General features: G+C 40.5%; 1 protein-coding gene across 2 annotated transcripts in view; it reads right to left on the reverse strand.

Moving 5' to 3' along the window:
• Positions 1–4,575: 4,575 nt before the first annotated feature.
• Positions 4,576–20,958, reverse strand: part of DOCK8 (dedicator of cytokinesis 8) — a 90,915-nt gene continuing 74,532 nt past the window's right edge. For both annotated transcript variants that reach the window (XM_042825618.1, XM_042825619.1), the window contains 13 exons: positions 20,236–20,388; positions 18,994–19,152; positions 18,059–18,159; positions 17,400–17,592; positions 12,859–13,002; positions 12,016–12,147; positions 11,108–11,242; positions 10,498–10,587; positions 9,937–10,173; positions 9,181–9,324; positions 7,981–8,087; positions 6,687–6,854; positions 4,576–6,056 (listed from right to left, as the gene is read on the reverse strand). In XM_042825618.1, the coding sequence (XP_042681552.1) occupies positions 5,996–6,056; positions 6,687–6,854; positions 7,981–8,087; positions 9,181–9,324; positions 9,937–10,173; positions 10,498–10,587; positions 11,108–11,242; positions 12,016–12,147; positions 12,859–13,002; positions 17,400–17,592; positions 18,059–18,159; positions 18,994–19,152; positions 20,236–20,388 (1,824 nt within the window). In that variant the 3' untranslated portion in view covers positions 4,576–5,995. The remainder of the gene's footprint in view (positions 6,057–6,686; positions 6,855–7,980; positions 8,088–9,180; positions 9,325–9,936; positions 10,174–10,497; positions 10,588–11,107; positions 11,243–12,015; positions 12,148–12,858; positions 13,003–17,399; positions 17,593–18,058; positions 18,160–18,993; positions 19,153–20,235; positions 20,389–20,958) is intronic.

The following is a 20,958-nucleotide window of genomic DNA, read 5'->3' on the forward strand; positions in this document are numbered from 1 at the left end:
TCTAGATTTGATCTACCTTTTATCCCTGGACTGTTTCAAAGGATGATTGCTTCTCCAGAGCTGCCAGACCTTTGTTTTACTTCTAAGCTGGGTAAAAAAGCTATTGTAGTTTCAGCTGAATCAGTGTCATTGTGCAACTTTATTACCACACTTGGTCCCCACCAGTAGCTTTACTTGGACTTGACATTTTTCACGAGCTGCCTGGCACCTCAAGCAGGCACAGGGTGATTTCTGCAACAGGTACATGCATAGAGCAGCTCAGCTCTCAGACTAGACAGAGGAAACATGCTACAGAATAGAAGTCATCAAAAGTCAGCTAGGACAGCTGTGCTGGAGCAGATGAGTGAGTCCATGAGCAGGAGGATTGGGGTGGATTCACAGGATACCAGCAGAAGGCATTTCACAGCCCCCAGCAGAGAACTTGAAAACCGCAGTGAAAGAGAAAAGCAAGAGCTGTATTGTGCTATAAGAGGAAAGGAGGAGAGAAAAAAATGTCAGCAATTTCTTCCAGAGCCAAGAGTTTGTTGAACAAACTCCCAAAGTTAAACTCAGCTAGAGCAATCCCAAATTCGTGCATGTACCCCCCAGGGAATGGCGAGGTCAGGAAACTAATGATCCGAGCATTCTTTTACCTAATGGAGGAGTTCCTCCCCTCTTGGAGGGAAGGCAGATACTCATCTGGGTTTGGCTCACAGCAGGAGATAGAGCCTGAGGGACACTTTGGAGGATCCCTGCATTTCACATGCAAGGCACATGCAATTTTCTTTATATCTTTGCACACTGCAAACTCTCAAAATGTGCTTGTTGGCAGATTTGGGTTAGTATGGGCTGCTCTTTGTCATGGACTTTGTGTAAACATCACTTTTCAGTGACAGATTTCACTAAGTTCATTAGGTTTTAACTTAGCAGAGTTGTGCTTCAGTTGTACTTCATGGGGCTTTTTGCCTTTTTTTTTTTTTTAAGGAAAAAAACGAGAACTGTGATTAGGATATTTAGGGCCTTGACTGGAAAAGTTCAAGGGAAGAAAACTTGGCATCGTGATGAGAAGGGCGGTCAGTTGATCTCTTCCCTGCTTTTCTCTGATTAATTTAACAACTCGAGCCCATCTGGTGGTTATTAAGTGATGCCTCTCAAGGTCTCACCTTAACAGATGATGTAGTTGGAGAATAGAACGAGTTCTTCCTTCCCACTTTGCATCTGCTGCCCTTGGAACACAAGCCTTGAAGATCAGTCTGTGATTTATAGCATTAGATTTGGTTGTGGGATCTCCCTAATAACTGATATCCGGTTCTGGAGAATCTGAAACTGACCACTGCACAAGGAGGAAACAGGATGAGCTGATCTGCATGCCAGGTCTAATAAAGCTATATTTATGTTCTGAAAAACTCCTGACTATAAGTGGAAGCACCTCCTGGCAACAAAACCTGGTGCAGTCAGTGAGTACAGATTCCTCTGTAAACCAAAGTGACCTATTGCTTCATTTTTGACAGCCAGGGGCCTCATTTGGGATGCAGCTGTTATTGTATAGAAAAAGACACCCTCTTGCCATGTCAGGCCTTCCTAAAACAGACAAGGAATCCCTGTTTTCAACACATGGCGTGCTTCTGGTTCCATCTCTGAATGCACTTTGGTGTTTTAATCCATGTGATGGCGGCTCAATTAGAAATGTTCTATGTATACAGAGCCCTGCAGAGGATTCAAAAATCAGATAATCCTCAAAGCATTTCTAGATTTCTTCCTGTTCCTGCAGACAGTGCTGTAATAGTTCTGGTTCGTTTCTGAAGTGAGGGCAATTTTCCAGTCCTATTTAACATAGTAGTTAATGATTAGGGTGATGGCAGAAGGTACCCTCAGCCTGTTTACAGATGACACAAAACAGGGAGGAAGGGCTGATAGGCCAAAGGCTGAGTAGCTATCCTGAGGGCCCTCAGCTATCTGCAAAAGTTTGCTGACGCAAACCTTGAGAAGTTCAACCAGGAGAAGCATGGAGTCCTGCACCTGGCACCCGGACATGCTAGGGGAATCCAGCTGTGGAACAGCTCTGAAGAACAGGGCTGGGGGTCCTAGTGGACACCAAGTTGAAGTATGAACCTGCAATCTGTTCTTGCTGCTAAGGAGCATAGTGGTATATTGGGCTGCATTTGGCAAATGGCAAATGAGTTGAGGGAGATGCTCCTTCCACTCTGAGCAGTGCTGGTGAGGTCAAACCTGGAGTGCTGTGTCCAGTTCTGGGCTCCCAGCACAGGAGACAGTTGGACATACTGGAGAGAGTCCAGCAGAGAGGGACCGAGATGATGAAGGGACTGGAGCATCACTTTCATAAAGGAGAGGCTGAAAGAGCTGGGACTGTTTAACTTATAGAAAATTAGGCTCCGGGGGATCTTACCAATGACCATCAATGTCTGAGGGGAGAGTGCAAAGTGTTTGGAGCCAGGCTTTGTTCAGTGGTGCCCAGTGCCAGGGCAAGAGGGAAAGGGCACAAACTGGAACACAGGAGGTTCACACTGAACATCTGGCAGCACTCCTATGCTATGTCAGTGACTGAACCCTGGCACAGGCTGCCCAGAGGCTGTGGAGTCTCCTCCTTGGAGATCTTCAGAAGCCGCCTGGATGTGGCCCTCAGCACCCTGCTCTGGGTGTCCCTGCTTGAGTAAGGGTTTGGCTAGAGACACACAGAGGCCCGATAGCCTCAGCCACTCTATGGTTCTCTGATTCCACCATACTTCCAGCACTGGCATTGCACAGCTTCCTTGGCAGCACATGTTGATGTGTCTGGCTCTGCTATAGAGTCTATTCACTGCTCTCCTGCACACGTGTGAACCTCAGTGAACCTGACTGCAGCTTTTTGCTGCACTTGCCTGTCCTTCCCAACCCTCATGTGGGTTCACTGAGGTCAGATATAGCACTGGGCCAAGGGGTCGGCAGCATCATTGCGGGCAGAGATGGGAACTGTTTGAAAACAGGCAGCTGAGGTTAAACAGAGGATTAAACATACACCAGTTCTGCAGCTGCAAATACCACCTGCTGAATGCTTTCCCTTAGCGGGCTGTGGGAACGCTCAGTGGTGCAGCGAGGTGCAACTGCCTTTCAGGGAAGATGGCCTCCATGCATGATGTCCTGTGGTGCCACGTTCAGTGCCCTGTGATGGTGCCTGCAGTGGGGGTGGGCTTGTAACCTGCATTGGTCAGTGAGTACAGCAGTGTATCGGTGCTGGAAGAAACAGAAGGACTTTCTGCCTTTGCCCTCTCTTCCTTCTGATTGGTTTGTAAGCTGCTGTGTGTGTGAGAAACAGCGCAACCTGAATCTCCAGGTGGATTTCCCAACCCTGTGCAGGGAGAGGGGGCCCAGCAGCAATGAAGCACCCAGAGCCAGACTGCTGCTGCCAGTTGTGCCAGAGCAGCGCTCAGAGGGGCGGGATGTGAGGGCAACTGTGGGTTCACTCAGGCTTCCTCACTGCTCTGGATGTTATGTCCACGCTGGCACATGCTGCCAGTATATTCTCTGCTTTAAACATTTCATGGTGTGTCACCTCAGCCAGTCTTTGAGCAGAGCTGAAGCAGATGCTCAGGAGAGGATAAAATTACAGCATGTATAAGAAGACACTGCCGTTGTTATACACCCAGAGTCTTCTGGGATGCTGCAGAGCAAAGGCTTTCCCAGCTGGGCTGCACCTTCACTGCAGAGTCTAACTTCTCTCACTGTACCATTTTTCTATAGAATTATCCAATTACTTTTTGATCCTATGTTTAAATTTTGGAATTCAGGCCATCTTGGGATAAGGAGGTCCCAAACCTATTCAGAAGTTGTAGTCCGGTGTTGCATGAAAAGAAAAAAGAAAAAAAAAAAAAAAAAAAAAAAAAGGAATATTAAAAAAAAATCATTTTATCTTTTCCTCCTTTTTTAATCCTCTCTGAATAGTTTTTGCCTGACAGCTTCCATGAAAGTACACCAACCATGCATTTGGTGCTGTGTGCTCCAGTCTGGGAAGTGAGAGCATGCAGCACTGCAGCCTGCTCATAACTCCACTTCCATCATGCACTCTGCAGCGTGCTGGATCTTAGGCTTTTGTTCTCCCATCACTGTATTTCATATGGATGGTTTTCTGTGTAGTCAGTGGTTGAGGCCTGTTACATCAGCAGACCTCTCTGAAATCTCTTAGACACTGGTGGCCCAATGTTGATTGTATCAGCAATGCTAAGCAGAATTCATGAAGACCCTTTGGGAATGGGAGCTTGTGCAGGCACTCACATTTGGAAAATCAGAAATGCAGACTAGGAAATAATCCTCTTGTCCAGCTGTTTCACAGATGTTTGCTAAATAGCTCAAAACATGCTTCTCTAGCTGAAATTCCTTCTCTCTCTGGTTATTAGAGTTTCACCTGCTTTGTGATCTGGATTTCAATGCTAGGCATTCAATGCATGCTTGTATAACACTACAAATACAGGCAAATACGTAAGAGCCTTATTTCAGTAAAAATGAACAGTTCCAAAAGAATTACTAGATCCATATTTTCTCTATACAATAAAATTGATTCACAGCACAGAAAAGCAATTTTATAGCCCATGCTGAGATCACTTATTTGTGACTACTATGTTTAATACATTTCATATAGTTCATGTCTCAAGAGTAACGTACAAACCACGTTTCATTTGCAAAGAGATGACATGGGCTACAAACTGAGGGCTAGAGTGGACAGCTGGCTGAGCTCAGCTCCTAAAATGTGAGCAAACAGGCCTTTAGGACTCAGATGATTATCCAGAGGATTGTTACAACTCAAGGAAACCAATGGCACGGGATCACACAACATGGAACATGTCCTTACTTTTACAGAACCCATAGGATTTTCTGTGTTTTGTTTTGCTTTGTTTATTTCAGAACATGAGCATTACACAATAAACATAGTGCAAACTGTGACTCTGCTGTGGCCTCACTCAATGAGTTCTAAAGTCTTAAGAGCTCTTGTTGCGTACCAACATCCTTATCCCCATCTGCAAAATAGCAGTAATATTTCCTTACTTCAGAGAAGTGCTGTAAAGATTATTTAGTAACATATTTGTCCAGGGCTCAGAAAATTCTAAGCATTAGGCATCATAAATTACGTGCTGATTTCTCCAAAGATGCAGTAAAGCCTGAGTACATTGTAGGAAATTCTCACTGTGTGCTGTTGTAGTTGACTTTGAAAAAGGTTATTTAAATAATGGCATTACAAAATAAAAATCACAAAAATTACATAGCTTAGCGCCTTCTATTTAAACTATTACTTGTTAGCTTTGCTAAACATGACATTAATTATTAAGAAATCCAACTGTGTGTCAAGTAGCTGTCTCTACAATTTAAACATTTTTTTAAAAATCTGTAAAAATAATTCCTTGCTGCTACTTCCTACTTTTTGAGCTATGGTGAGAGAATGTGTATAGAACTCTCTGCAGTTAAAGACTGTGATGGAAACTGTGGACAGAAACTCCCAAGGGAATTTTTCCTACCTAAACCTCCAGCTCAGTGGACACTGAGCAGGTACCTATGTCCCCTGCCATTAAGAAAGCATTTAAGCATGTGATTGACTTGCAGAATGTGCTTTCCCGCCAAGTGAGCAAGGATAAATGCTGTCTTGGAAAAGGAAAGTAAATAGACATCATTCCTCAGCACTCAGTAGACATCTTGTCTGGATTCATGTAACGCCTCAGCCAACCCTCACGGAGTTCTGAGTCTGTCAGTGGTGACTGCTGTCATGCCACTGACCCTTCCAATGGCATCCATCCTTGGCATTACATGACTATTTTACTACAAATGCAAAAGCATCTAAAAAGCAACCCCTCTCTTCCAAGCCCTCATGATTTACAGATGATTTGGAGTCTGAGATCACATGTAAATGCTTTTCTGTATGCTGTCCAGAAAGCACACATGCTGTTCTGTATGAGGAGATTTATTATTTCACTGGTGTTGAATGCTTCTGGCTTGTGGCACAAAGCTCTTCCTTGGCAGAAGCAGCTAGTCCTTAGGTGCTCTGTGAAGTCTGGGCATCATACTTCCTGAAACTCTGGTTACGAAATGATTCCCTGCAATTAAATGAATCCACAAATAAAGTCAGCAAATGAACAAACATCTAGGAAATACCTGCCACTGAAAAGGAGCAGCTGACAAATCACCATCTGAAACATCTTATGTGTGGGGAGATCAGAAGCTTATTCCTTCTTCCCCTCTCTCCTCACTCTGGACACAGTGGCTTTGTGAAGAGGCATACATTCGTAAGTAAAGAGAAGAATTAAAAACTCTTATGTCACAGTTAAGGCATTGAAATGGATTATGTTATGGAAAGGATCACTGACTTCATGCTGGCTAACATCACACAGTGCCACGTGTTCAAAATAAACACATACATGTTCTGTCTAGCTTCAGATGCCTAAGAAATGGCAAGATAATTCAATTCACTCTTTATTAGGTCAAATGGAAAGTCTTCTTGTTTTGCATTATAATGCATAATGGAGCTGCTTGAGAGACAGAATTCATACCATATTCAGCTCCAGTAGAAGTCAGCAGACTTTTTTCATCAAAGATGAATTTAGCAGTCTGCATTATGGCCTGTTTTTTTGCTATGTTTCAAAACCTACTGGTAGAACGGCCTTTCTTCCTTTAAGAAGAGGCATATTTTTATATAGCTGCAAGAGGAAGCCCTGCCCTAGCCATACCTTGTGCTGTTGACTTTCACTACAGGTCTGTACAGCTCTGGGATCTTTCTCTCAATCATGGGCCTGAGGTTCTCCTTTAGCTTCCCATAGTTCTTTTTGAGCTCTTGCTGATATTCCCGCTGGTCAGCAGTAATAAGGTGCTTGTTTTTATTCACTGCTTCACCACACCTAGACAGAAAGAAAGAGAAGAAGGCACAATATGTATTACCTAATTCTGCTCAACTCATTAACTGCGTGTTAGATAACCTGAATGGACAAGACAACAGCTCCTCTGGGCTCTGGAAACTTGTCAACACCAAAGTCATGGTGAACTAGTAAAGAACCTCTGCGTTGTCCAAGTGCACAAGGTGGTATTCTTAAAGACAACAGAAATTCATGAGGGAGCTAGTATATAAAATACATTAATGTAGTATATAAGCTCTCAGAAAGTAATGTATCCCGTTTATTTCCATGGAAACTACCACAGATACAAAGAGCACAATAACACTGATAGAGCAAGTTCTCAGCTACAAAACACTCTTTTTTAGTACAGTCACCAGCATTAGCTGTGTACTTTCACCAGTGATGAACAAAAGCCTTGCATGCCATGCTTGTAAAAACCTGCACCAGTGCAGATGGTCGCTGCCACCACAGCCGAAACGCACCACGCACTGCCTCACTGTGCTGACATCCACTGTTTGGTCTCCATAAACATTCTGTAAGTGTTGATGAATGTCAGTGGGTTCCAATTTTTTTTTTTTTAGCATGGAAGAATTCAGTGCCACACCTTTGCTTCATATGCATTTCTGTGCCAGATATCATCTTGTTAGTGTTCCCTTCTGCTGACAGCTGTCATGTGGCAAGAGAATGTAATGAAATATTGGTGGGAAGGTTCAACCTCTACTGCCATACCACCAACATCTGCCTCTGTTGTGGTGGGCCAACATCATAACACAGGCATTACTTTGGAGTAGCCCTCATACATATTAATATATAAAACAAAAATACCATGTAATGAAATCAAGGCATTAGTCTCGTGTTAAATCTCTGTGAAATATCAAAAGAGAAAATGAATGCTGAATCTTACATAATTCTTTCGAAGTCTTAAGATTTACTCTTATTTGGGAGGCAAAATCCTGCAAAGCCCTGTTTACAAAGCAGAGATGGTAAGCCTGGACCAACGACCCTGAACTATGAGATGCCTAAATTTGTGGTACTAGCTTGTAAAATTAATTACACTCTCATATTACTGTCTCATTATTGCCATTACTGAAATTATCAACGCCATTCCACATTTAAATGTGGTTTTACTAACCTCATTATAAACTCTTTGAAGCACAACCTCAGTTTGTTGTGATGTCGATAAAGTTTGGGGTCTTCTGGAATTTCAGCCAGGAACACTTGCGCTACCTCTAGTGGTCCCTTACAGGAACAACAAAAGAAAATGTCAGAAAAAACTGAAAGCAGACCATATGCTTGATCATTTTGTGCATGAAATTAGAGAAGAAAAGATAACTATGCACAGACACCATAACAGGATGTTTTTCCTTTCTTTTCTCTTAATTTACCTTTGGCAAACAATTTTTGCACATTGTATTTTATCCTTACTTGATTTTACTTATCCTCCAGCTGCACAAAGAAGAGAAAGAATTAATTCTACTCTTCAGAGGAGAGCTAGGCAGATGTACTGCCAAAGCCCATGTGTGGCATTACTCCATCTCAAAGGAGTCAGATAAAACCAGGGCGAAAAGAGGCCACTCTTTTCAAAACTTACAACATGTTACTTCACGCTGGGGGCTTCCGCTGACCAAGAATCTGGAGAAACCAAGAAGAGTTTGGCTTTCAGCAAAGAATCCAACTCTGTGAAAAGGTGGATAAATGCCAACTTTTCTCTTAGATTTGTCTTCATTTTGTCCTTTTTTGGGGGAAGCCTTTTTTTTTTAAGATCATCTTTGTGGTTTTTTTGGGGGGTGGGGGGTGAGGTGAGGGGACGGCACTCTTCTCTTCGGCTTCATGAAGTTCTGCAAATTGTGAATTTATAATGATTGCAGGCAGAGTTATTATTCTTGCTCCCTGAGGATGCATCTGGATTGCACAAAATAGCTGAGATGGCTAGCATGCTAGAAACAGAAAATCCTTGGATGAAATCACAAGGTTTATATGATTATCTGCACATACAACCAAGATGGCATTTCATCAAGCACCATCACCAAAAGAAACACTCCAATGTCTGCTTGACTTCACCTCTACTTGGCACACCCACGTAGCAAACCTGATGGAGGAGCTGTGTTAATTGAGAACTGCTTCAACAACAGGAAAGAAAAAAAAAAAAAAGTCTACCAAACAGACAGAATAAAAGGACTAGGCATCAAAGGATAAAGTTTAAATTGGCATTGTGACTAAATGTGTCTGACTAAATGTACCTCTCCCTGTGCAAGAGATGAGTGCAAAAAAAAAAAAGCATGAGCAGAAAAGTATGCAGAAAATCATCATCTGGCTTATTTGGATTCCTTACCTGATTTACAGTGGCTCCAACTGAGCCCTGCAAAACCATTTGTAGCATTTTAGCATCTGGTGGCTCTTGGTTCGTAGCTGCAGTTAGTTCTTGTGTTTTTTTCCGCATATCTTCAATAGCAACTTCAATTGGTGTTAAAATAAACTATTGGAAGTGGAAGAAGAAAGATTCATTACTTGAACCACCTGCATAATTGGCCTGTTCTAAATCTGGCATTAAAAATATGACTGCCCCGTGTGATTAGAGTAGTTGTGAACCCTGGAAAGACTGTCTTGATAAATGCCACATCTGATTCAGAGCTTATTGGCATCTTATCGCTTGCAAGAGCAGGATTTGGATGAGATTCTCCATTTGCATATACTCACTATTATTCTAAGTTGCTGACTTGATGTCTGAAAGAGTTTTTCATTTTCTCCTATAATAAAGGTTCTGTGTTTCTATTGCAGCTCTAAGCCCAATTTAGTTCTTTGACTGTATGTTATCAGCTGGAAGTACAGCCATAAATGGAGCTCGATGTATTATTCCACACAGCATATGAGAAGTCAAAAGAATTTAAATGTTCTGCCCTTTCTTCTCCACAGTAAGTGGAGTATCCATCTTAAATTTCCTACCCATTCTATGCCATTCCTATTTATGAGAGTAATGTCTGAAAAATTCAGCTTTTTTTTTTTCCTGTCTACCACAGAATTTCAAAACCTTCCCCCTGAGACTCCTTCAACCACTGAGAAAATAGATTTGTCCTCAAAACCCAATTACCTCTTCTTTTTGGATGATATTTATTCTAGTTTTGATGTAGGGGAAAGCATGCATTGTGGTCAAAATGGTGTTCCTCTTGTATTGCTCACTAAGTTCTCCTCTAGGGCGCCCATCCATGGTGAAAGGCGTAGTGTACATGAAGCGACAGAGGTTGAAGTTCTTTTCAAAGTAAGTTACCCTGTCTTTCATCTCATATTCATCGAAATACGGCTCCACAAAAGTAATCTGTATGTATGCCTGAGAGAAAAGGGAAGAACCATTACAGTACTTCACAGTGAAAGAAGTGTAAAGGAATGGTACATACAATAATTCTCACTTAGCTAAGCATGGTCTGGAAGAGCGCCGAGCTACAAATCCTTTTCTTCTTCACAGCTGACAAAACTTACCTCTGGAGAGGGTGCAACATATCTCTGGGGGATCAGAGCATCTAATTTCCACTCACAGTAACCAGCTACCATGGCATAGGCTATAATCCACCTTAATGTTTCAGTATAAAGCCTTCAAGGGGATCCCTCTCCCCTGTGATGAAGCACTCAACTCTGTAAGTAGTGCTTTCCTTACCTTATTGGGATCCAGCTTTCTTTTGTCAACAGGAGCAGAGTCTTTAATGACTTCCACACTATCTTCCCCAAAGCACTGGCCATAAAATCCCTGGAAAGGAAACAGAATTATTCCAGAGTGTTTTTAGTCCTTAATACAGTGCTACTAACTTGTATGCCTCTAAAAGAAAGGAGCAACTATGATGATTTCTGAGTTCTGTATGGTAAATATGCTTCATGAAACATAGCTGGACAGGCTTTACCTTACTGACAAAGCTCAGTTTGAGTTTCTCACAAAAAAAAAATCAAGGTTCCAGCTAAACAGAGAAGAAGAAAACATTGCAGTTCCATCAAAAAGCTGAAAAGGTACCAAAGCAAGTATCTGGCCCACTCAGATCAAATTCAATATACTACAAACTGTGGTACTGAGGTCCTCACTTTCATCACTCTGCTGTAAAAAAGGCCTACAACTGAAAGAGAAAAGACATACACAAAAGAAATAATCTATGGTAAAAACTATGTTTTGTGATTGGGTTTTATATAATAGTAATGCTATTAAAACTCTGTGCGTTCTTTAGAAAGGATGATGTAACATAAGAGATAATATCACCACCATCTTTTTTTTTCTTTACCTCTAATCTGTGAGAAATCTCAGGAAGTTTGGTAATTGCAGGCTCCTTGTAAACAAATTCCTGTTCATCTAAGTCACCAAATTTGGATCCATAGAAACCAACACGGAAGTAAGTTCCAAACATTCGCTTTTGTCCCTAACAGATACAGAAAAAGAGGAAAATCATAATTACCTGTTTTTTGATGTCAACAGAGTACCACTTGGATGCCCTTTTCCCCCTTTTCATACTAATTTTACATCTTCCCACATTTCAGAGGCATATTTAGGTTTATATGTCTTCAGTGCCAGTGAATTAGAAGCATTAAAGAAAAAATACGGTTTAAGAGGACATTTGACTGCCACCTGACTTAAGATTTAGACTGACCATGACATGACTTTTACAAAACAGCATTCATAATTTCTTTAAATTCCATTCTATTTAACAAAATTCAATCCTGCAAGGAACAAAAGTTGGTAAGAACATGTAACTGACTAGGTTCAGTGTGTAAAACAGTTCTGGAGAAAAATAACTACAGGAGCAGCTTGAGAACTGAGAAGTCAGTTTTTTCTTTCCTCTGTTTTATAACTAAAAATACTAAGTAGTGGACACGAAAGTTGTTTATCTTAAATACATGTGTCAGGTTGAATAAAGTCTCCTTTTCCTAAATTTGTCCTATTCAGCTGTTTGTTTGTTTGTTTGTTTGTTTTTTTAACTCTAAAACAATTTCATATTTACTTCTTTTTCTGGCATGGAGAATAGAGCTTCGCTATAGAGCACGCTCTATAGGTAGGACAAAGCAAATGGAAGCTTCTGTTAGAAAAAGAAAACTGACCTATTTCTCACGAGTCTTCATTTCACTATCATTAATCATAACCAAATACTGCAGCCTAGCAACATGTGTTGCTGGTGGTGCCTTGCCTCACAAGTACCTTATTAATAATGCTGTCAAAGGCCTTCTGTAGCTTGCTATGTGTCAAGGTAAGCTTCCTGAAGTCTCGATGTGCTTCCAGTATGGGGATGACAATTTTGTACACTTCATTCACAGTTTCATACAACCCTCCCTTGGTGGAAAAAAAAAAAAGAAAAAAAAAAGAGAGAGAAGAAAAAACACAGAAAACAAGAAATGAATTCTCACGATCTCTGATAAGAAACTAGATCTCTATTTATAGCCTGTCTGAAAAGGGGATTTATGAGACTCATCTTTCAATCTATTCTGTCACTTGTTTAAGCCTTCTAAAATCTGTAAACTGTAAAAGAGAGTTCTGAAAGTAGCTGTGAAGAAAAAAGCTGTATTTAATTTGGATCTCTGCTCTGTTGGGCACTCAGCACAAAATTCCCATGTAAAGCACATGGTTTCTCGTCAGGGACCTGAAGAGCTAGAAACCCAGGTGAGAAGAAGGGAATGGATTTGTTCTGCACGTATGGTTTTACTGAGAGGAAAACACAACAAAACCTGCATCTGGACAAACCAAAAGAAATGGCTTGGCAAAACGTCTTTCAAAAAGCAAGCAATGGCTAACCCTATCAATTTGGGCTGGAGGTGACTAAGCATAGCAGTAGTTCTCTGCCCCATTTGCTTGCCTGTTGATCTACTGAGGTTTTAGACAAGTAGCTGTGAGGACTGCCAGATGCCCACTTACCTTGGGTGAAGCTGTCTGCAATGGGGCAGATCCATGGAGCCTGGCTGAGCACTAAACCTTCACTTTCTCCTGTGCAGGAAAACCAACTGGCACAACCCCTCTACATCTCCCCATGCTTTTGCTCTCACTCACCGTGTTGAAGAGTTCTGCTGCTTGTTCTAGTAAACCTACAAGGCCACTTTCTGAGAAGTACCTCCCAGAACATATACCATCTTCATCCGGAGACAAAACATCATCTGAAACAGCAGATTCCTCCAGCACATTGGATGAAATGTTCTAAAATACATCAGAGCAGAGAAATCAGGAACCTAGACCAACAGACTACAGTAAAGATCCAGGCAGAAAAGTTTCAACATACTTAAATGACAGAAAGAAGAATGAGATGAAGTGCAGCCAGAGGGAACACAGTTAAATCTTATTTAGAAGTAAATGTAACATCATAAATCTTTGCAGATGGCAGATCAGGAGTTTCGTTTCAAGAAGGCTAAACTTTTTTTCTTGCCTCAGGATTAAAAGGTGAACTCCTGCAGATCACCAGCTGACCTCCTTCAGGTGGTTAGGTTTCCCTGGAATGCTGGAATGCACTGAATCTCCTATGCCACAGGGATAACTAGAGGCCATATCCTTTCAGTTTCTCATAACTCACAGGTGAAAAATTTCAAGCTGCACCTCAGCCCTTCTTTGAGCTTTTAGAAGAACCTGAATTCTCCAGTTGTTAATTCTGCAATTTTTAGAAACAGAGAAGTACAACATGGACAGTACTACTCTAAAAACTGAAATAACTGCATGCTAAGGTTTGATTTGCTAGTACTTAAAAGCAGTTAACTTAACGTCATGGTGTCTCTCTGCAGTAGAACTTACAATGAATATCTGAGTGCAAGATAGCTGCCAGCTGGCTAGATATCTAATTCCTAGAAGACATCTTTATAAAATGGCTGAGAGTCTGAGGGCTGCTACTACTGATCAGATTTCAGATAAAGAATTGACATCACACATCACCAGCAACACAGAACTTCCCCCCGTGGCTTTTGTAGATGCATTTATTTTTCCATAAGCCAAATTTACTGCAGCCACATTACCATCACTGTGTCTGTTCTGAACATCATATCAGCTCCTCTACCATAATCAGCATTAAACTCAGGACAGCATTCACAGGAATGAGAATATGTCTGTGTTTCATCCAGAGAGAAAATGACAGCACCTTTAAGTGGACCCATGGCTGTCGTTTTTCAGCTACCAGTCCGATTGAAGACAGTAACATTAAACACAGTTTGCATACCTGGCACATACTAAGGCAACTCATACAACCTATGCTACAGCCCAATTTCTGGCTCTCTCCTTACATGACAGTACCATTAGGACTGTTTTCACAAAGTGGCACACAGTATTTTATGCCTTCTTTGTTTTATTTTCTTTAGCAATGGGAAGAGCGCCCAGAAGACTGATTTACATGTGAGAGGAAACCTAGAAAAATCACAGGCATGAATCCCCTCTTCTTTGTCTTTAAATCTCTAATAACCAATGTCAGGAATGTATTTCCATGTTTTTTTCAATCCACACGCTCTAGTAGGAAAGCATCTCCATGACATATTTCTGGGGCTAGTATAATCTTTTGCAGCATGGACATATCCCATTCATTTTTTTTCCTTCAACCACCTTCAATATGGAATAATTTCTAAGTCTCCTCTATGACAAAAGCAATTTACAAATTACCAAATATATATTCTGTAACTATTTTGAACAACAAGGCCCTATTTTTCTTTGAGTAAAGGAGACACTTGTGTTAATTCAAGAGGCTTGGCCAGTTGTCACCAGACCTCATCACAAAGTTAGATGTAGCAAGTAGCCTGCATTTTTGATCCTCAGAACACCATGGCTGATTAGCCTAATGCCAGGACTATGCTAATTAGCCTTGGATCTCAACAGATAGATGCAAACATACTAAGGCCTTGTGTGTGGTAATGTAAACTGACTTTAAAGCCAGTCCATACTCTCTTTAAGTCATCATTCTCACTCACAAAGGGAATTCAGTATGAACACGAACTGACAATCTCCAAAGAAAATTTTATGATTGCAGAGATGGGAGCATATACAGTTTTGCCTGGCACAGTATATGGTAAAGTGTTACCTTTCAGACAATCAGTTTTGAGGACTCTAATGAAATAACTGCAAAATACCTACGTAAACTCATTTAATCTTTTGCTGTTCCACTTTGCTCATTTACAAAAACGAGCTAACGCTTTTGCTTATTCAGAGCAGTACTTTACATTAATTACAAAAAAAACCAAATACATATCACCAATACTAGTTAATTTCATAATGAAGCTAAATGAAATGGACCCAGAAAGAATTAGTGAGTGAGATCTGGAACTCCAGGTAAAGCTGAGACAGCCTGAGTAATGTTCTTTCTTTTTTAAAGAGATCATCGAGGTGCTATGAAACACAGATCTATTTGTAAAGAACAGGATATCTTCTCTTGAACAGCTTTGTAAAAATGCTAAGTGTTACCACACTTAAGTGTTGTTATTGAGCAAACTGAAGCTCAAAATTACGCTGTCAGTAAAATGTTTTGTAATTGAGTTTCTCTCCTTAATTAAGGCATTTAACTGCCTCTCTCCTATGGAGCAACTTTTCCTTTAGCAAGGAATGCTATGTATTCCTATGTAGCAAGGAAAGCATGTATTTACACAAGCATCTTGATCAGAGAGATTGATTTGTTTAAGATGCTCTTCTAAACTCTTCTAAGTTTTAACTTGCTTGGTGTCTTGTAAAATAGTCTTCAGTTCTGTAAAATAATTAGAATCATACTCATTTGTGGAAATCTGCTCAATCTGGGAGCAATGAAAGAAGGAACTGAATTAGAATGAAGTGTGTGCGTGTGTTACAAGTATTTGTGATTGTCTGAGAGCAGTCCTTTCATAAGGAATTCCACCTGTATCCAGATGATGATTGTACAAAAAAAGCAGGGAGAAAAGAAGAAAATAGAAATAGTGAATTTAAGCTTGAAGTTAGGAAGTATGCAAAACTGGTAAGAGAAACAAAAGAACAAGGAATGCGGGAGTATAAATCCATGGCCAGAAGGTTAGACAGTAAAAAAAAAAAAAAGTACACACAGCTGGTTTAGCAGTAAAGGAATTATGAAAGAATAATGCTAGTCAATGACCTGATTGCTATGGTGGAATTGTGAATACTAAACACAATGCAAAATTCCAAGTGGTTCAATAATATTCACATCCACTATTCTGAAGCGAAAAAACCATACATGTTGTGGCTATATCAAGGGATGATGAATGTACTACTAGTGTTAGCCCTTCCTGAACCACCTGGACTGTAAAATGTGCCCCTCAACACTTTGAATGAGCTAAGCAAGAGGGTATTCTAGCAGTTAACACTGAGCCTCTGTATGTTTCGGAAAATCGGAAAAGTACCAGAGCAGGAAAATTCTTTTGGGAACTACATTTTTAAAAAAGTAAACAAGATAAGCAGCAAGTAGTAGGCTTGTCAGCTCATCAGTCACATTCCAGACAAAATAATGGAAATACTGATACAACATTTTAATTAAAAAAAAATTCAAACACACAGTAATTAATCTGAATCAACACCAGGCTATAGAAGCTTGGGTTCTAATTTAAAAAGACTACAATCAGATGGCATCAACAGTGCCCAAACAATAGATGTCTATACAGTGTGTAAGTTGGTACTGCACTCTATTCACTGCTTAGAATGATTCCAAATCATTGCAGCAAACAGTATAAATAAAAAATGGTCTTAGAAGGGATCATCATAAGCTTTAGACAACAATAGTAGAAATAGAATAGAAAAGAAGCATCAACACATAGGAATACTCTAAGCGTGTAGCCAAACCTATTTTACATGTGGAAAAAAAAAAAAAAAGGAATAAAATCACTATGTTTGCACATAAAATAAGTTTGGGTAAGAATGATCAAAACTGCATATCTGATAAGCTGAGTGTGAATGAATACCTGCATTTCAAACCATTTCTTAGAGCAGATAATTATATTTTAATTCATAGGGTGTAAAAAACAAAGAGGGAAACAAACAAACAAGCAAACAAAAAATAATCCAAGAAATCTCTCTGGAAAAGGCCGGTGTATCACTGAGTAAGGAGCTCAACAAGGCCAAAGAAACCAGTGGGGCCCTTGAAGCTATAACCTAAAAGGTAATTCCCAGACTTGAAGATCTTGCAGGACATTTTTACTGTGCATAAACTAATGTGATTGTGCCATTTACTCCTGAGAAAGATGCTGCTTCGTAACTGGAGGACACTTACAGGATTGGAGAATGTGATTAATAAAATAGAGTAGCTCCAGTTACTTAGCTTATCAGAAAGAAGGCTGAAAGATCCATCTGTCACAATCACTAAGTAACAACCATAGGAAAAGATATATGATAATAGAGGGTTTTTCTTCGACAAACAAGAGATTACAGCATCCAAAGACTGCAGTAGAAGCTACAGCTAGACACTTAAGTACTAGTTTTCATCAGTGAGTGTAATAAATAATCAGACTGATCTATCAAAAGTGGTGATAGATCCTCTGTCATCATAACTTTTCCTACCTGTACATCCACTCCTACTCAGCTTGACACAAGAAGAAATACACAAACTACGATAGGTCATCCTAGTCTGTCAGAGCTTTGGATTCCCTTCTTACCTGAAAGCTGACGCTGCCCACTGGGAGGTAGCTGCGATCTTCAAGCATGCTGAGGTACTCTGCCACCAGCGCAGCAGCGTGGACGAGGCACATAGCTGCTTCTGTGTAGCACTTCCTTTTGGTGTGCTTCTCTGCCATGTTCTGCAGCCAAGTCAGTCTCAGGTCGGGTGACGTCTGGTACCCTTTGGCAATTCTAATGACACAGGGAAGACAGGAGATGCGAACGACTTCTCAAATAACAGAAAGGATCTCTGTAGTTCTCCACATGGGCTGAATGGAAGCAGACACCTCTGTCTTTATTCTCTAAGAAGGATTCACTAAGCACATGGTAAAAGAAGTAGCGAGAGAAGGGGAGCTAGGAAATAGTGGAGTTATGAGGAAGCAAAAATGCTGAAACCAAGATCCTTCAGTGATCGTTAGTTCCTGACTTGCATCCTTGCTCAAGCCCATACACACCAGTGACCTCCCAGTCCTTCCTACTGCCATGACTCCACATAAGCAGTCCCACCTGGGTCCCCTATGACAGGTCAGCTGTCAGGTCAGAAGTGGGAGCGTATAGAACAGCTAGAGTATTTGTCTTCAGCTTGTCCCTGACACACACAGTTCCTGTGCTCACCTCAGTGCAGAATTTTCTCACTAGCAATTCTAACTGGATTCACCTGTACATAAGGTCCATGAGCATTTCTGGATCTTCCTGAAATTCCCTCATTTTCACTGTGTCTGACAGGATGCTGTTCAGATTACACAGCAGCTCCTCTACCTGCAGTAATACAAAGATGAACAGGCATTTCTCAGGCACTTATTTTTTCTTTTCTAGAAAAGTACCAGTCCTTGCAACAGACGATATGTTAGTCAAACTTAGTCCCTCTTACTGAAGGAAATGCAGGATGCTGAATTGCTACTAGGCATGTTTTTCCAATTCTATTCAATGCAGCAAACACTACTGACATAGCAAATTTTATTCATACATTTTAATGAATCAAAATGAGCTGGACACACCTTTGATCAGCTTACTTCTGAATGAAAAGAAAAAAACAACCACAAATCAAAATCAAAAATCAAGAATAAAGCAAACAAACAAACAAAACAAACAAACAAAAAAAACAACAAAAAACTCCAAGACTACATGCCAATTTAGTTCTTCCTGTGATCTAGTAACAAATCAGATGCTTTTGTAAGTCTTCAGCACAAACTGAATTTCAGCAAAGCACCTGGCAGTTGTCTGAAATGTTTTTCATTACTGCTACTGCTGCATTGTAAATTGAAAAGAAGAGAGATGTCTCCACAGTGCTACTTGCGAGATAACATACTTAACCAAATTCTACCCTGGGAAATTCTTATGGTTCCTTGCTGGGGCCTAAGAGAAAGCTCTCTACAAAGCCAAGAGATAACCCTTCTCTAATGTGAATCAAATGGTACAGAACTGAGTCTTCCACTTCTGTCCTGCTTATTGTTGCATAAGACATAAGCTCAGACAATAATTCCTGCATCATTATTTTCATTCTTCAGTAAGACTGAGATTCTAGGACTAGCTCCAAGCACATTCCTATGTGAAAGCTCTAATACAAACCACAGATATTACAAAAGATTTGACCTGAAGGGGAAATGGAGTTGCCTGCATGTCTGCATCTTCCTCTGCATAGGCCAGGATAGTTCGTAAAGATCGTCGAAGGAATTCCTCATTAAACTCGGGTGATTTGCCAACCAAAGAAGCCAGTGACATGGTTACCTGCATCTTTACTCTTGAAAAATTCTTTCAGAAGAACGAAAAGAAAGCCACAAATTAGAGATGATACACCATGCATATCATATCAGTTCACATATCTCTGTCTCCTACATAAACCAAACCACTTTTACCTGCCAACACTGTGTGGGTTAAAGTTGCTGCTCATGTGAACAAGAATCACATGGACTCTGGCATGTCAGAGCTACGAGGCAAGACCATGGTTGCTTGAAACTAGAGGAAGTCAGCTCTCTCTTTTCATAGAATGTCTTTGGTTGAAAAGGAGCACAATGATCCTTTAGCTTCAACCCCTGTTACGTGCAGTGTTGCCAACTACTAGACCAGGCTGCCCAGAGCCACGTCCAGCCTTTTCACCTCAGGACAGGCCAATAGGCATATAGATCAGCCACTCAGAGAGAATGAGAGCCAGCAGTACTATGGAAACATATCTATGAAGTAAATGGCCTCCAAGGATTTCATCTGGTGATGCACCATACCTTGATGGTAACACTTGCTTCAGGGGCTTACTCTCCTACTGCAGATCCACCATATCTTATTATTAAAGGTTCTTAAAATGAGAACTAGGGAGAAAATGATGCTAATGAATGTATTTACATGCTAGGACATCTGGAATCTACACAAATAAAATATATATTTTGCTCTGTGTGCATAGGTAAAATCTGGACCTAGTTTATAGTCCTTGACATGAAAGGGAAAGTGAAAAATTTGCATTAGTAACAATGTACAGTTATTCTACTAAGGCTGTAATTGCATTAGAATAGAACTGGTCAGAAGCAGTTTTGACACAGAAGGAAAAAAAATTGTAAGAAAAATAAAGTGTTGCTTATCTATCGTACAGCCCTTGCTATCAGAGCCCCATGATGTTCCATTTGAAAATGTACTTATAGATACTGCAGAAAAAAATCACATTTTCCTAAACAAAACATTGAACAAAGATTAAAACAATTCTTTCTCTACACTTCTCACACCACTTCCAGTTCAAGTGTGCAAAACAGCACAACATATTGACCTGCAGATGCTTCCTGTTTGTTACCACAGCTTCAGTTTCTGTTTCAATTGTCATGAAACACTTTGCTACTGACAAAATCTTACACTGGTAGAGCTGAAGCTGTATCTCATGAGGAGATAAAGAGTAGCACAGGCTTGAGTCCGTGTAATGTCTATGCTGCTGCTGCAGTGATGGAGAACTCTTTGACAGAGGTCAGCACACTGTTCCACCTCTTCTTCAAACAGGAAATCTCCAAACTAAAGGAGACACAGAAGATACCATTCAGTAAGAATCACAGAATCACAGAATCAGTACTACCATTTCTGGCCATTAAAATACCATGAGCTTAGTGCATGAAAGTCACAGGGTTCAGACAAAGACTAAAATTTATACAAATAACATTTTATACCCTTAATATGGGCATCTGATTTCTGTGCCTCTACAGATTCCATTTCCAAACTATTCCAAAGAGAAGAAGGGTTTGAAAACAGTCTTTCTGTCTAAAAAAAAAGAGCATGGAAAGGGAGAACAAAAATTTTCTCAGGGAGTCCCATGGTGCCTTCAGGAGTTTTTGAAAGGATAAAGCATTGCAAAATTCTTAAAAAGCAGGAAGAGTTGCTATTTCCAGAATATCTAACAGTTGATGAACCATGCAAATATTTCCTTGTGCATAAGGAGTAATTAGTGGCTTTTTGCATCAACGCCCTACCCCTCCCCAGCCCTCCAGCATGTTCTTCCTCCTACAGTGTGCCACAAAAATTCTGTTGCCCATCTTTCATGACAGACCCTCTTTTGAAGAATGTCTTCATGCATCTACCAGACAATAA

The sequence above is a fragment of the Centrocercus urophasianus genome, unplaced genomic scaffold (genome assembly GCF_019232065.1).
Source record: "Centrocercus urophasianus isolate 14NV4802_14NV808 unplaced genomic scaffold, USGS_Curo_1.0 seq_25, whole genome shotgun sequence".
NCBI classification, from domain to species: Eukaryota; Metazoa; Chordata; class Aves; order Galliformes; family Phasianidae; genus Centrocercus; species Centrocercus urophasianus.